At 32.2% G+C, this 16,505-nt stretch overlaps 1 protein-coding gene across 1 annotated transcript in view; it reads right to left on the bottom strand.

The window, feature by feature from the left end:
• The window catches only part of Smp_127790 (hypothetical protein), a gene marked incomplete at both ends in the record, with an annotated part of 26,544 nt that extends 15,776 nt beyond the window's left edge, over positions 1–10,768 (bottom strand). The window contains 2 exons of the mRNA XM_018798593.1: positions 10,248–10,550; positions 10,721–10,768. Coding sequence (XP_018653520.1) covers positions 10,248–10,550; positions 10,721–10,768 — 351 coding nt within the window. The remainder of the gene's footprint in view (positions 1–10,247; positions 10,551–10,720) is intronic.
• Between the last annotated feature and the right edge of the window lie 5,737 nt (positions 10,769–16,505).

Genomic DNA, 16,505 nt, shown 5'->3' with positions numbered 1-16,505 from the left:
CTGATATACCACTGAGCTGGCCGGCATCCAACGGTGTTAATGTCTAACTTCAACCAATCCAACCGTTCAACAATTGTCTTCAGTGAGTTGTTATCTCACAACAGACGTGGTTTTCCATGGTGGTCTAGCTTCCATTGACTCATGATTTCAACTATAAAAACAATAGATTTGTGATATCCCAATTAATAGAAAAATTACGTTTTTAAGTTTTCCCTGAAGAAGTGGCTTACACTGAGTCACAAAACGTTAGAAAAATTAAAAATCTAATTTTTCTACTCATTAGGATATTATAAATATATCATTTTTATCTATAACAATCTATCCAATGCTCAGTTTATTTGTGTTATAACCAGAAACTCTAGAGTTATAATCAGCATCCTTTACGTTTATAACAATTGGCGACGGTGATTAAAACGGATCTACGCTTACATATTCAGTTAAAGTGAATTTTGTAACAAGAAAATGGATGATCTGAAAACCTTGTTGCAACAGCAAAATTCTCTTATCGAATTATTAGTCAAAAATATGTCAATATCCTCAAGAACAAATGTGTCTAATTCCACTATGACTCCGGGTTCTATTGCAAATTCAATAACTGAATTTAGATTTGATCCAGAAAGTGGAGTTACTTTTGAGGAGTGGTTTAGACGCCATGAGGATTTCTTTATTAATGAATGTAAAGAGTGGGACGAAAGTTCAAAATTGAGATATAATGTCAGGTCGACTCATGATTTTTCACTATGTTAAATAAAACTGTTATGTAAACTGAGAAATTGTAGAGACCGACATATTTTTATTCAGTTTATACAATGAATTGATATCAGTTTTGGAATTTCGAGAATAAAGAAAGTAATAAGAAACATTCATATTCATAGCTGGAAACTTTGAAGCGATGATGAAAATGTCACAACTACACATGGAATTTTACACTTATGATCTTATTACCACTCATCATACTTCTAAACTATGTAAACTAAACACTGTTTTATACACGCTTTGAAGTCGATAGTTCCTGATATTACGCTAATCATAAATAAAAAAGGTGGTATTGTATTGAACAAGAACACAAATGGGGACAATTGAATGTATTTGACACAAAAATTACAGACTATCTCACTAAAATCTGACAACCTTACAGTAAATAGCTATTGTTGCAAACTATCAATTATTTGTCTCAATCTTGACCGTTCCACCTGCAAATATCAGTTCATAGTCTCCGATTATTGATGTTCATACATTTTCATATCAATTGCGTTTCGTTTCCGTTCTTTCCTTATCGATCTTCTAGTGAAATATATTCTCTGCCTGATCATCGTCATATACTACTTATGTGGATGTAAGCAACCCTATACCACAGTAGCATTGACCATCACAGATTATAGGTGACTATCAAACGCCTCAATGAAAATATCACATAGAATCGGTCATTTTAGTTACTTATATACGGGAACCGACAATTCCATAAAGTGCTATGTTTTGAATTAGATAGCTATATTAAAAAGACTTCACTGTTCAGTAATAAGTGATACGACCGAATACATCAAATGTATAGAGCTTTTCTAATGACTATCTAACAAAATATCTGAAACGTATATAATGAATGATAATTTAGAACAATACTTTTAGATAAATTTATATTTTCTAGAAAAAAAAAAGATTATTCATGATTTTAGGACACACATTGAGGAAGTCATCTAACTGCGTCACAAGACAAGCCCTCACATGGAATCCTGAAGGCCAAAGGAGAAGTGGAAGACCAAAGAACACATTAAGCCGAGAAATGGAGACAGACATGAGAAGAATGAACAAAAATTGGATAGAATTAGAAAAGAAAGCCCAGGACAGAGATGGTTGGAGAATGCTGGTCGGCGGCCTATGCTCCATTGGGAGTAACAGGCGTAAGTAAGTAAAATTCATGATTTTATTTGTTTTATTGATTAACTTCGAATTTTTATCCGTCCAAGATAGTAATGAGAAATAAATTAAACAATCGTCTTAAAACTACACAAACTTTGCTGATTGTTTAATTAAAATTATTAATACTAGTTAGTATTTGAGATAACTCAGCCGACTTTTCTTGTGTTCTGATTGGACAGATTAGTGCAAGACGAAAAGGTTGCAAAGACCAATAAGAGTCAATATGCTGAATAAGTACAACAGGCAGTGTGAAGGTCAGTAGTGCAGGTAACTCAACCAACCAGTAATCTTATTAAATGACAAATTTAGAAAGCTAAATCACAGTAATATTATTAAGCAATATTGTTATATAGGTCTGTTATAGCTAAGTACAGCAAAGATTGAATTCTAACACGGATTTCAAACTAGTATAGTTTTTATCGTCAGTACGACGTTCAAAATAAAATTACCAAATTTAATATATTTTCATAGTTGAAATCATGAGTCAATTGAAGTTAGACCACTATTGAAAACCTGGATGAAACGGCCGTCCAGTGCTTCCAGGTTTTCCATGGTGGTCTAGCTTCAATTGATTCATGATTTTAACTATGAAAATACTGAAATATCCACAAAAACCCCTTCTGAAGTTTAATATAATTTATCTGAAGAAGAATTTTTCGTCTCAGTACTAACCAAGTCAATAAATTAATTGATTAACCGTTATTATGTTAAACTTAGATGGTAACTTTAGATAAACATTGATAATAGATAAATATTTCCTGTTAAACTGAAACAAAAGAGACTAGAAAGATGGCTAATGAACTGTCTATTAAATAAAAGTGTCAACTATATCGTCGCGTTGAATTGAATTTTGGTAAACTATAAAAGCATTTTTAGTTACTAAAAGATTTATTTTAACTTCTGACTTCATTTTTTCAGTAACTCCGAATGACAGTAAAGCTCCATTTTTCACATATTGATGACTTTGATGAGGTCACGTACCATAAACTGATTGACCTAATTCTTAAGTATCCACTTCTGTTTTAGATATTATCTTTTTTTATCACATTTGAGCCTATAATAATGTTTACAAAGACAAGGACAACTACAAGGCTAAATTACACAGTTCGATGCATGCAGTTTCTCCAAAGTTGTTTAATTGTGTTCATTTTTGGTGATCTAACACGTCATCAGTTGATTGGTCGTAAGCATTGTAGAACTAGGGATACTTCAACACTGGTTCCAGTTACCACACCATATCAACGCACACTGATGAAAGCATCTAGTATCAATATTAGTGAAAATGATTAGGTTTAAAAAGAGTTAAATACAAGCTTGTGAATAAAACAGGATAATTTTGAGACTCATCAAATGGATCTGAGCCGATGCAATCGATGATAACCATATCACACGATATCTTCAACCCCCTGTCCAAACTACTTAGTCCCTACCTATCAACACGCGACAACTCAACAGTTAACTCAACAGTTCATGAACTGATCCCATGAACCTCTCCTAGCTTCATTCTCCTACACCACTAAACATCATATCCCAAAATAACTGGTGATCAAGTGTAAATAGTACATATCCAAACGGATGAACTTATAAGAAAGTGTATTCTTGTCAACTATTTATCATCGATTAACAACCAAAGCCTCACTAATTAAATACCCCATATCAATTCTGTGGCTAACCAAAGTAACTGATTAGTTTACTCTGTTTAACAAAATCATTAATAGGATCGTCGGCAAATATAACAATATTATTAGTATCTCTACTAGTATCGGTATTGTTTTTTTTTGTATTTTTACTGTTATTAAAATAGAAGTTAAAGAAGGAAATATCTATCCTATTTACTTTGAATATCAAATAATCATTCCGTCAGTCAAATCATTTTCATATAGTTCTCGGCATTATATAATAATGGTATATGCAAGTTCAGTCCAAATGACCGATTTGTATATATATATATATATATATATACATATATATATATGCTATGTATTATGTATTATGCAAAAACCGTCTCCAAGTACAACTTTATATTATTATTGGCTAAGATAACTATCATTATGAGGGATTAGCTAATGTACAGCAAGTGTATTTATTTTCTTTAAATAAAAAAAATAATCATAAATATTAGATATAAAACACAAGTTTAAAACATGAAACGGAAACACTATTAAAACTAAAATCAAACTACAATTACTATACAGATGTAGATAAGTATATATATATCAGCAAACATACAAACGTACATATATGTATATATGTATCCACAGAAATACTAACATAAGTAATTATACATTTCAATGTATAGTTTCTTTTTGTGTTTTTCCATGGAAAAAAAAATATATACACTTTGTTTCCAGGGGGATAAAAAACAACTATGATCGATGAAATTTAATCTTCTTTCCATTTTTTTTCTAGAATGAAGTTTCAATATTAGGGGCAATTGAACATCTATAATATACACAATGTAAATTCTGATAGAAATTGTGTTAAGTGAATACCTTCTTTTTGATAATTTTTATTGTCGAGGAAATGGAGTACCAATTTATTTTTCGCACAATTAATTTATATTTAGAAAAAAAATCAAAAATTTTTAAATTTTCCGATGACATATCTCATTTGTTTTTTTAAATCATTTTTAACATACTACTTATTTTTTTTTTAGAAATATAGTAAGTAGTTTTAATTTTTGAAAAAAAAAAGAATTCTGTTCGTCTATTATACTAATGAGATGAAATTATGGAAATAAGCTATTTAGAAATTAATTTTGAATGATAAGTTGATAAACTATAAAATAGGAAGAAATAAGTTAGGAGAATTATGAGTCTGTTGGATCCGGATAACAATAGTTAATGATAACTTTAGCATCCATTTATGGACTAGTATTATGCATATAATTTTCATCGTATAATTGCTAAATAATTAAACTATTCGTATTCGTGTTTCTCTTATCATAAGCTTTATTTTAACCTATGGACTATTATTGTACGATTTACCATACTCGAATTATCCCTAGTCCATTAATTGCTGCCTCCCATATTCACAGCCACATTTGGCTAACTCTTGTATAAATGTTATTTTCTATGTTATGGTACGATGTGATCAGTCTGTTTGATATATAAACTCAGTATGTTTGAAATACAAGGATTCATATTGCAGAGGCTGTTATTGGTGTTGTGGACTTAACTGGGTGGACTAGGCAGAAAGCAGGACCGATACGTACTCTAAACTGCTCGTACGGTTTTCGTGTGTCACTGTTCCAATGGATAATTCGCTGCTCTCTGATTCGCGGTTTTATCAAGTCATATGTTAATTGGGCATCCACTCGGCCATAAGATATAACAGAGTCTTAAATTCTTTATACAAATGATCAAAACGAATTTCAGCACTTTCAGTGAGCGAAAAAAAACTGAATAAATTTGAGTCCTATCTATCTTTCATAAAAATGGCTTCCCAAGCAACTCCATCAAGAGGTTCAGGGGAAGTTCTAAGCTAGAGAACTGATGTGGAAACCATTTCAGAAATCATCAAATGGATTTTGAAGCCTTTTGTAGTCAAAGTCTCTCCTAAAACAAGTAAATTTCTTCACTTAACTTCACACTAATCTAAAGATATAATAACGAATGTAGATAAATTCATTATCATCTTTAAAATAAATTGTACCGATTGTGATGTACAGTACGGTGGACAAAGTCGACTCCACTTTCATCTTCGCATACACAAACATAGACTGACAGTGCAACACTGTAACATGCTGTCACTCATTTCAGTACACTTAGAGAACTTTGAACATATGTAAAAGGTCATTCACCAAGATGGTTAGAGATAAACGGAACAAGATAGTCAACAGAAGCACAAGAACAAATGAAACCTACAAAAACAATCAGTCAAAAACAAGTCCACTAGGACAAACTTGTTTGCGCCTCGCAGAATAAGTGAGACGCTCACTTTTTCTTGAAACTGTTGTCCATAATGACAATGACAACCCTACAATTAAATAATCTAACTCAGAGTACCCAACAGTATCAAAATGTCATTTAGTTATTTGTATACATACACTACCTTACAATAGGTTACTTTTCATGAAGGATATTATCCATCCTTTAACTTGGTGTAGTCAATCATTAGTAAAAATATTTTGTTAATATCTTTCCTGAATTGACAGATTTTTTTAAATAACAAAAAACAACAGAAATTAATATACTACTCATTTTTAAGGGTGAAAAGTGAAAGTATTATAAAATGTTTTGATTAATGGAGACTAACAGACTGAATAAACATATTTCAGAATTTTGGCACTATAAGAATGAAATCACCAAAAATCAGGTTTCAGATGCAAAATATAGAATTTTATAAATGAAAAATTATACGACTCCTCAGCAGTGCGCATCCACGATCTCGCACTCGCGAGATTCGAAACCAAGACCTACCAGTCTCGCGCCAGAGCACTTAACTGATAGACCACTGAGTTAAGCGCTCTGGTGCGAGACTGGTAGGTCCCGGGTTCGAATCTCGTGAGGCGGGATCGTGGATGTGCACTGCTGAGGAGTCCCATAATAAGACGAAACGACCTTCCAGTGCTTACAGGTTTTCCATGGCGGTCTATCTTTAATTGACTCATGATTTCAACTATAAAAATACTGAAATCTCCAGAAAACCCATTCTGAAAAATTATACTTTGAATACTAGCGCATAATGTAGTCCACTTGAGTGATAAAAGTTGAATTGCGTGATGGAAAACCATAATAAAAAGGACATTTGTACCGGTGGTTGGAATCTTCTCTTTGATGTTTAAGACTGCAATTGATTAATTTTTTATTGGTATATGTGCATACTGTATGAGTCGTCTCGATATCGTCTTAAATCACGAGCATTATAAACAAAGATGGATAGTGGCAAGCAGTTGAATCCAGTAATCAAGTCCTAGAGTGAACATCAACTTGGAGATTCAAATGCACTCATCTGACAAGTCTCAAATAAAACGAAACATGCGTCCTGGATTCCACTACTAGACACCATCCATCTCTGCTTATCATAACATTTTGTTGATCGAAAAATTAGGAATCAGAAAATAATAACATTTTCTTTCAAAATACTGTTGAGTTTGTAACAATTTTAAACATCAGCTCCTTAGATTTAGAATATAATCAATTACAAAGTGATTTGAAAAAAAAATAACTTCCTTAATGATAATTCTTAACTTTGTTAACCAGCAGTAATCTATATTTCGTTAACAATCTATATAATCCATTGAAAATAAGTCAGTCAGTTAGTCACAACATAGAACTTTGTACGTACGTACATCAGTTCGAGTTGCCACACCACATTAGCTCAGAGATGCAATTGTCTCATAATGCTAAAAGTAGTTAGATTATAAGCATTAATGTGAAAGATTAGGGTTTGAAGATGTTATTGAAAATAATATTTTACAAGTAAACTTGTTCTAGTCCAATGTATATATATATTAGTTATGTGTATTGATTACATCAATATAAAAATAATAATGATGATATAAATGAAAAATGAATTGATTTTTAAAAAAGAAATTAAATTATAATACCATGGTAACTATTAGGAAATCATTTCACAGATATAAGTGAAAAACATATCGAAAAACTTTAAAAAATTCCTATTTTATGAATTAAACCAACACATATAACAACAATATTATATTCATTTGACTTTATTCTAATTTACAATAATATTTTATATGTCATATCTTGTGGCCGAGTGGATGACTTGTTAATGTACCGCCAATCAGAGAGCAGCGAATTATCCATTGGAACAGTGACACACGAAAACCGTACGAGCAGTCTAGAGTACGTATCGGTCCTGCTTTCTGCCTAGTCCACCCAGTTAAGTCCACAACACCAATAACAGCCTCTGCAATATGAATCCTTGTATTTCAAACATACTGAGTTTATATATCAAACAGACTGATCACATCGTACCATAACATAGAAAATAACATTTATACAAGAGTTAGCCAAATGTAGCTGTGAATAAGGGGAACAGTAATTAACAGACTAGGTATAACTCAAGAATGGTAAATCGTACAATAATAGTCCAAGCGTCAAAATAAAGCTCACAATGAAAGGAATATGAACATGAGTAGTTTAATTATTTAGCAAATAAACGACAACAATTATATGCATAATACTAGTCCATAAATGGATCCCAAAGTTACTATTCACTATTGTTATCGGGGCATAACAATATATGAAACTAATAAACCAATCAAAGTAGTTAATCAGTCAGTAGTAACACACAATAATAACACTGAAATAACTTATTAAAAATTACGTAATAAGAAGTATTCAGATAATTGGACAGGGAAGTATATATTTGAGAAAAACGTGGTGAACAAAAATTAACGGACAAAGAGTATAGAAAATAATAATAAATAAAATCTGATTCGGCTAAGGAAGAAATAAGAGTGTCGCAAATTGTTTTTATGAATACAAAGAGTTGGATTTTTAGCTCGAATCCCTAAAGCTTATGCTATGTGTATGAAACGAGATCGAACCCCATAAGGAGAACTAGTAGAAATGCATCAAATCACCTTATAAGACCCGTTCCTATCTACTACATGAGTGTTATCTATCAAGTTTGACGAAACAGAACTGCTTCTTTATTTCGATTATACTCTTTCCTATACACGAAATAAGGTGTTCACTAACTCGTTGGCTCAGTTGTTTGGTTGTACATCCAATATAGCTTTCTTCACAGGAGCAACTGCATTCTTAGATACGATTAAATGTGGCAAAACTAGGTTATTAGCTTAATACAAATTAATAGAAATTAAATCTCATTTAACTAAATATTTCTCATAACCTCTGAGTTATTGGTTTGACTGTCTTTCGTCTGGTTTTATCGACCTCTGTTATTTCGTTATCATAACCTGATAGTTTCTTTTCAGAGATGAGTAAATTGTGCTAGTGACAGAATTGTGCGAATGTAAAAAAAAGTACTTAAATAAGACAATTTTGCAAACAATATTCACTATCCTTTTATGTAAACGTGTATACTCATAACTTTTATGTTGCCGAATTAATGGATGATGCATCCATGAAACAGAGGAATCGACATTCAGAAGTACCATATTTGATGTGATTAATCAATAGCAGTATGTTTGAAGATCTAGTCTGTGACTGTTTAATTTATCGAAATGAGGGTCAAATATTGATATTAGCAGAACCTGTTAAATACCGTAGATGTCTTTCGTTTAATTTTTCTACAGGTTACAGAAACTTCTATCTCCTAATTTATTATTATTATTAAATATTGTGAAGAACAACCATGTTAGATATGGAGGATTATATGGTCAGGGTAGAATTCTGAGGACTGTCCAGTTATGAATTATTATGTAAATGATTTATGGTATTTTTCTATATTAACATATTTGTAAGCTTTCGTTTCATTCACTAAAGAATGTATGAACGTATTTTATACTTTCCATGTATTACAGATAATTTACCATGCATCTATTACTCAGTTTCATGCCACAAATGACTTAGTTATGTGATGTATTGTAATCATGCAACGATTGATGTTATTTTATAGAGTTGAGATCATGTGTCAATTGAAGCTAGACCACCATGGAAAACCTGGAAGCACTGGACCGCCGTTTCATTCTATTATGGGACTCCTCAGTAGTGTGCATCCACGATCCCGCCTCGCGAGATTCTATGTTATTATTTAGGCTTCTTAATCATAGAATACACAATAATAAATGTAAATCTTTTGAATTTTCTCATATTCCAACAGATCAGTCTAGAAGAAAGACATAAGAAATCTATATAAGCTAGTAATCGGAGTCCATGCATTTAATCAGAGAAAAAGATAAAGCATGTGATTTGGACTAAGGTAAGCTAATCATTAGTTAATTCACTAAATCAGTGATCTTATTTAGAGTAAGTAAATGCTTCTAAGTTACTGATAAAAGGAAATTTTATATCAAACCACATCCATAGAAACATTAAAAGTCCAGTAGTATTGGACAAGTGATTCGTCTTAGTTTGAAGCACCTTTGAAGTTCACACCGTTGACTCCTCATGTAATCAAACTAAAAGAATTCATTTCCAAATTAAACTGCTGAATGAGAAATAAATGGTAGAAACTTCAAACTTGAATCAATCTGCTGTCTTAAATGAGATTGTTGGTAAGCACTTCTGGCTAGTTATAAACTAGAATAAAATCGATGTTACAATACTTTACAGCTTTATTTTGAGTGCTATAATATTCAAAACAAGTCTGTACATTATGCGATCCATGGGATACTCTATAAAATATAAAACCAAATTATAATTGAAAAAAAGAAGCAAATAATAAGTACTTACCAGTTCTCGATCATCTAACACATCAGCAACACGATCATCCCAATCCAGTATACCGCCATCACGAGCTAATGTTAACGAATCCACTTCATAATCACTATCAATATTCAATTTCCATGATACATTTTTTCGATTATCTGATTTTAAATGAGAATCATCGTTGGACTGATCTAATCCTTTCGATATTATTTGACTATGTTGTTGTTGTTGTTGTTCTAGATTGTAGTTTACTTGCTTTCGTTTTTCCGGTGACTTTGTTTGACTCCCTGTACATGATGTGATATTTTGATCTATGCAACATTTTGTCTATAAAATAAATAACAATTGATAAAAAATTCATATGAGTATTTGGGCCCTTAGGATTTTATCAAAGTTTCATAGTTTAAACCACGCACTGATCTTAGTTAGGCCATCATATCAAACTAAAAAAACTGTAAAGATGTTTCGTCTCCATAAGAAACACCTCGGCCATAAACCTTGATAACTCCACCTTTAGATATCGAACTCAAGAACCTCAGCCTCATGAAAGAACACTCAACCGTTGAACCACAAAGACCTAAGGTAACAAAATTTTTCTAGTCAATATATTTCGATTGGTTCATCATAATAAGTAACTAGCTACGTTCTAAGCTATTATAAACTTTTAAAAAATGTTTAATTCCTTTCAGTATTAAAAATACTTCGAATATGTTTCGACATCTTGTGTTCATTTCGATCCTACCAATTTTATCATGGATTAAGCAGTTGGTAATACACACTGATCTACATTGATCTATAATCTATCACTTTGAATATATGGAAAGTAATCTTCTTTTAAATACTACTTAAATATATTCTCATATATATATATATTCATTTTATTAATCCTTTACACTACTTAAACAATGTCTGGTTAATTTACTATCTATCCAGTTTTTTCTAGGGATTATACTAGAACGATGGATGGCGATAAGCATTAATTATTTAAAACAAAAGAATTAGGCTTTTAAATGTATCCAGTTAAAATAAAGACTATATATGTATACATCAATGATTATCTTAGACAAACGTCACAAACGTCACAAGTATACCTAACTACTAGTACATTTAGAATCTAGGCTTCTAACATTTAACAAATGGGTTAACATTAATGATAATATTATTATTAGTACCAGTATTATTCAGAGTTTATACCATTGAGATACATACATATATTGAAATGCTCTACGCTCATGTAAGAATATCATTATAGACGTAACTGTTTAGTTTAGTATTCTTACGTTAACTATCAAATGACGTAATAATTAACAAATAACTAATTGTTTCAATTTTAGAGGATGTTTCTCTATGTTTTCTATTAAAACCTTTAGATTTGATCATATTTTACATGATCGTCATTGATAAATTGTACAACTGTGTACTTGTATGTGTGTGTGTGTTTTTCATAATCACTTTAGTGATCCTTCATGAAATCATTCATTTTCCAGGATGAATGAATTACGGAAATTTTAGATCTAAATTACAAATGGCATGGATAACATTTTGAAAAAATAAAACCTAACCATAATAATGAAAATTCAAACCTTTTAAGAGCTAAGAAGTATATTTTGTTAACTTTTTTGTATTGTAATAACCAATACCTATTCTAAATTCATTTGGTGTTGTTTGCTTGTATGTTCACATTGTTGTTTAGGACTGCGATTGATCAGTCTCTTGTTCGCATATGTGCATTCTGTTCGGATTGCCTTGATATTGCCTTAAGTCATAAGCTTTTTAAACAAAGATGGATACTGTCTAACAGTGGAATCCAGGATGCACGCCACTTTTTCCTATTTGGGACTTGTCGTCTGGATGTACCTGTATCTCAGAGTTGACGTTCACTCCAGTAATCGAACCCAGTACCATCCGCAATGGGAAGATACAAGCAAACAACACACTTTCAATACATTTTCTGCTTTTGAAATATATGATAATCTACACTTGTCCAATAAATCATATCCTTATTATTGTTGTGATTAAAATCACTATATAACTCATGGTAATAATGTATATACCTGAAAAAACTATTATTTTGTCCCAGAGTTAATAATTCACTAGCAAGGTGCAATTCTAGTGTTACACTGTTTACAAATTATGCATATAGATACAAATATGGATCATATGATAGAATTAATTAAGGCACTTTAATAAACGTGGCAGCTTATTTTTGGACTGTGAAAGCAGCAGTGACAGTGATTGAACAAAATTTAACTAATATGGTCCTAGTTGAAATCATGAGTCAATTGAAGCTAGACCACCATGGAAAACATGGAAATACTGGACGGCCGTTTCGTCCTATTATGAGAGTCCTCAGCAGTGCTCATCCACGATCCCGCCCAGCAAGATTCGAACCCAGGACCTACCAGTTTCACACCAGAGCACTTAACCGATAGACCACTGAGCCGGCCGGCATCCAACGGTGTTAATGTCTAACCTCAACCAATCCACGAAGTTTGAGCAACCGTTCACCAATTGTCTTCAGTGAGTTGACATCTCATAAGAAACGTGGTTGAACTCCACTGGTCACTGCTTCCCACTAGAACTCAAGGAAACATCCCTTGAAGTCAGTCACCAATGAGCATATGATGGTGGTCTAGCTTCAATTGACTCATGATTTCAACTATGAAAATACTGAAATCTCCACAAAACCCCTTCTGATTATTATGGTCCTATTATTTGTTTGTTTCACTACCATTAAAATAATAATAAGTTAATTGCAAGAAACATTCCACTTCATGAGGATTTAAAGAAATATAATTAGGTTGTAATGACTTAAGTAATTGAGATTAAATACATTTCCAACTGAAGTGGTGTAACAAAGACCCACTTCTTTGTTAAGCTTTAATCTTATGTTCCATTCTAAAACAGAGATGGATGGTGCCTAGCAGTGCAATCCAAGACCCTCTTTTCGTCCTATTTAGGACTCATCAGTTCGATGTACCTGAATATCAGAGTTGATTTTCACTCCGGAACTGGAACCCATTACCTTTCGCTTCAAACGCCATTGCATTATATATTTAGCTACTGAGTTCAGATAGCCATTAGCTTATACAATGGAGTGAATTTTAATTTTAATTCATATAAATTGATTGCTTGGATTTGATTAATAGAAGTCATAAACGTCAACTAATGTATATGAATTAAAAGTTATGTTTCAATGTTGTCAGAAAGAGTTTTGTGGAGATTCCAGTATTTTTCATAGTTGAAATTATGAGCCATTTGAAGCTAGACTACCATGGAAAACCTCGAAGCACTGGACGGCCGTTTCGTCCTATCATGGGACTCCTCCGCAGTGCGCGAGACTGGTAGGTCCTGGGTTCAAATCTCGCGAGTGCGGGATCGTGGATGCACACCGCTGAGGAGTCCTATAATAGGACGAAACGGCCGCCCAGTGCTTTCAATGTTGTATCTTAATAATTCCAATAAAATACAAACTTTACAGTTGGAAATATTTTGTTTTTAGAAGTAAATTACTAAGCATTTTTTGTTGAGTTTTGTAAAGATATATTTTTTTAAACGTTTGCATAATGCTATTAAAACATTATACAAAGTCGGTTACAATACATAGAATTATTTTTTTTCAATTCAGTCAGTCAAAAAAAAACTTAAGGACTGGTACGGTGTACTACATTGAAATAATTCTAAAAAAGCAGGAAAAGAGAGCAAATTATCAGGATTAAAAAATACTAGAGCTCAAATAATTTTTTGTATTACCAAAAGAAACAGTTTGAGTGACGTGGATTAAATTCAATCTTGTCTTTCCTTGAGTGAAATGACTTTAAATCTAATGTAATGGCTCAGAGGCATATATTATTTGTCAACCCTGACATTTTGAACTATAAAATCATCTTGGTTTTTGCCTCACTTGTTCATCCTTTCATCTTGGTCAGAATTCCAAGTTGCAGTTTACATTGGCACTGTAAGAATGACAGACTGTTAAGATTGCTTCCGAAAATTACGATGGAACCTCTAGAGGCCATAAAAGAGCCGAAGAGTTTCCATCGAATCAGAACATGATGGGGTTTTCTAGAAAATCAACGTGTCATGCTACTACTGAACAGTAGCATAACATGCCTCTTTGCGGACTGACTGAATTATAATGATGTTATTACAAACGCTAAAATCTATAAATACTCATGATTTTCTATACATTTTGATTCGTACCCAACAAGCACTTCTCCAGTTTTCTTCTATCTTCTGATTTTGTGATTGTGGGGTTCTATACGTTCAAGTGAAATAGTTGTATGGCGTATTCTGCGTTAATCAAGTAGTGAACATAACACAGACTTCCTAAATATTTGTATCAATAGAGGTTCACAATTCCACTAATCAAATTATTAGACAAGATAAATCACTATTTCATTATTTAAATTAATTTATACTTAACTACGGTAATAGAATAAAATATGGTCGGAAAGATTAAATATTTTAGTCTTTCGCGTAAATAAACTCTATGAGCTACTTCAATGAGAACTACAAAACTTCTACAATTTGAAAAAGGGCCTTTTTGTAGTATACACATGAGACTCAACATAATTCTAGGTGGACAATCATCAAATCTCATGACATGAACTAAACCTTTAAACCAATTGGTTGAAATATACAATGATTCAAATATTTAAAATTAGTTAGTTGCACTATACTTATTCAATATTATTAAAGAGGAGTATCTTCATCTCATAGGACTTATTTATTTATATTTACATGACAGAGATATTCTGTATAATGACAATTGATGTATAAGTTATCAAGATCTAATCAGCATAGATTAGGATGTATTTTCTTACTTTAAGTGATTTCTTTTACAACCTTTCTTAAATAATGAACGTCTATTAAGCTTTAATTATGATTAGTATCACATAAGACATCAGTTTTTCAATTCAGACTGATATGATAGCCAACAATTATGTAAATATGAAAATCAGGCTTTATATTGATGGGTTTATAAGTGACCTATGAAAGCTGCATGCATCAGTCATTGATTATAATTGATATATGTCTACGCAAGATACTTAAGATCCGTTGGCCAGACAATATCACCAATAACCTACTGTGGGAGACAACAAACCAGATTCGAGTGAAGGAAGAAATCAGGAAGAAGAGCTGGAAGTGGATAGGACATACATTAAGAAAATCACCCAATTGCGTCACAAGACAAGCCCTCACATGGAAACCTGAGGGCCAAAGGAGAAGAGGAAGACCAAAGAACACATTACGCCGACAAATGGAAACAGATATGAGAAGAATGAACAAAAACTGGATAGAACTAGAAAAGAAGGCCCAGGGCAGAGTGAGTTGGAGAATGCTGGTTGGCGGCCTATGCTCCATTGGGAGTAACAGGCGTAAGTAAAGTAAGTACAGTAATAATTCATATATGGATAACAATAAAATCTGCAGCACGCGTTTTGTTTTGTTCGGGATGTGCTAGTGTGGTGAACAAGAACACGAATGGGGACAGCCAAATATATTTCAATACAAAACTACAGAACATCTTAGTAAAACTTGAGAATTATATAGTAAATTCTTCATTTGCAAAATATCAGTCAATTGTCTCAAACTTGACTGTTCCTTCTGAAATATGTCAATCAGTCGACTCAAACTTCATAGTTCTTTCTTTTCTATATCTATCATTCTTTGTTTTCGTTCTTTTTTTCTTTGATTTTCTTAACCTTCTGCCTCCAGGTATTTCACTTTCGATTGATGATACATACTACTTATATCTGCCGACATCAGTACCATACACTGAAACCAGCATTCTAGTAATGAGACTGAAGCTCGAACGTTATAGTTTTCGCTTCTTGGTTTTGACGGTTTTCCGCATAACAAACAAACGAAAACTTATGACATAACACTAAATTATGACAATTCTCTTAAGATGTACCTATGGGAACAGAAACTGATTGAAATAACAAAAAAAATCATCAACCCTTACTTATGGCCAGTATTCTTTTACGAGTTGAATGAACTTCAGTTATGTTTATTTTGTATAAATATTTTGGTTATAAATATTTAGTCTTGATAAATGAAAACTACTTTTTCAGCTAACAAGATATTTACTTCTTCAATAGCTGTTTATCATAAATATTGCATTAATAATTCCGACAAATACCCATTACTCAACTGCACTAATCTTATAAGATCAAGTGATCGAGCAAATCTCTCAATAGGAAGAAACGTCCGTCCAGTGCTTCCAGGTTTTCTATGGTGGTCTAGCTTCAATTGACTCATGATTTCAACTATGAA

This window comes from Schistosoma mansoni, chromosome 7, assembly GCF_000237925.1.
Source record: "Schistosoma mansoni strain Puerto Rico chromosome 7, complete genome".
NCBI lineage: Eukaryota > Metazoa > Platyhelminthes > Trematoda > Strigeidida > Schistosomatidae > Schistosoma > Schistosoma mansoni.
Note: the sequence above shows the minus strand (reverse complement) of the source record. Positions and strands in the feature narration are given on the sequence as shown.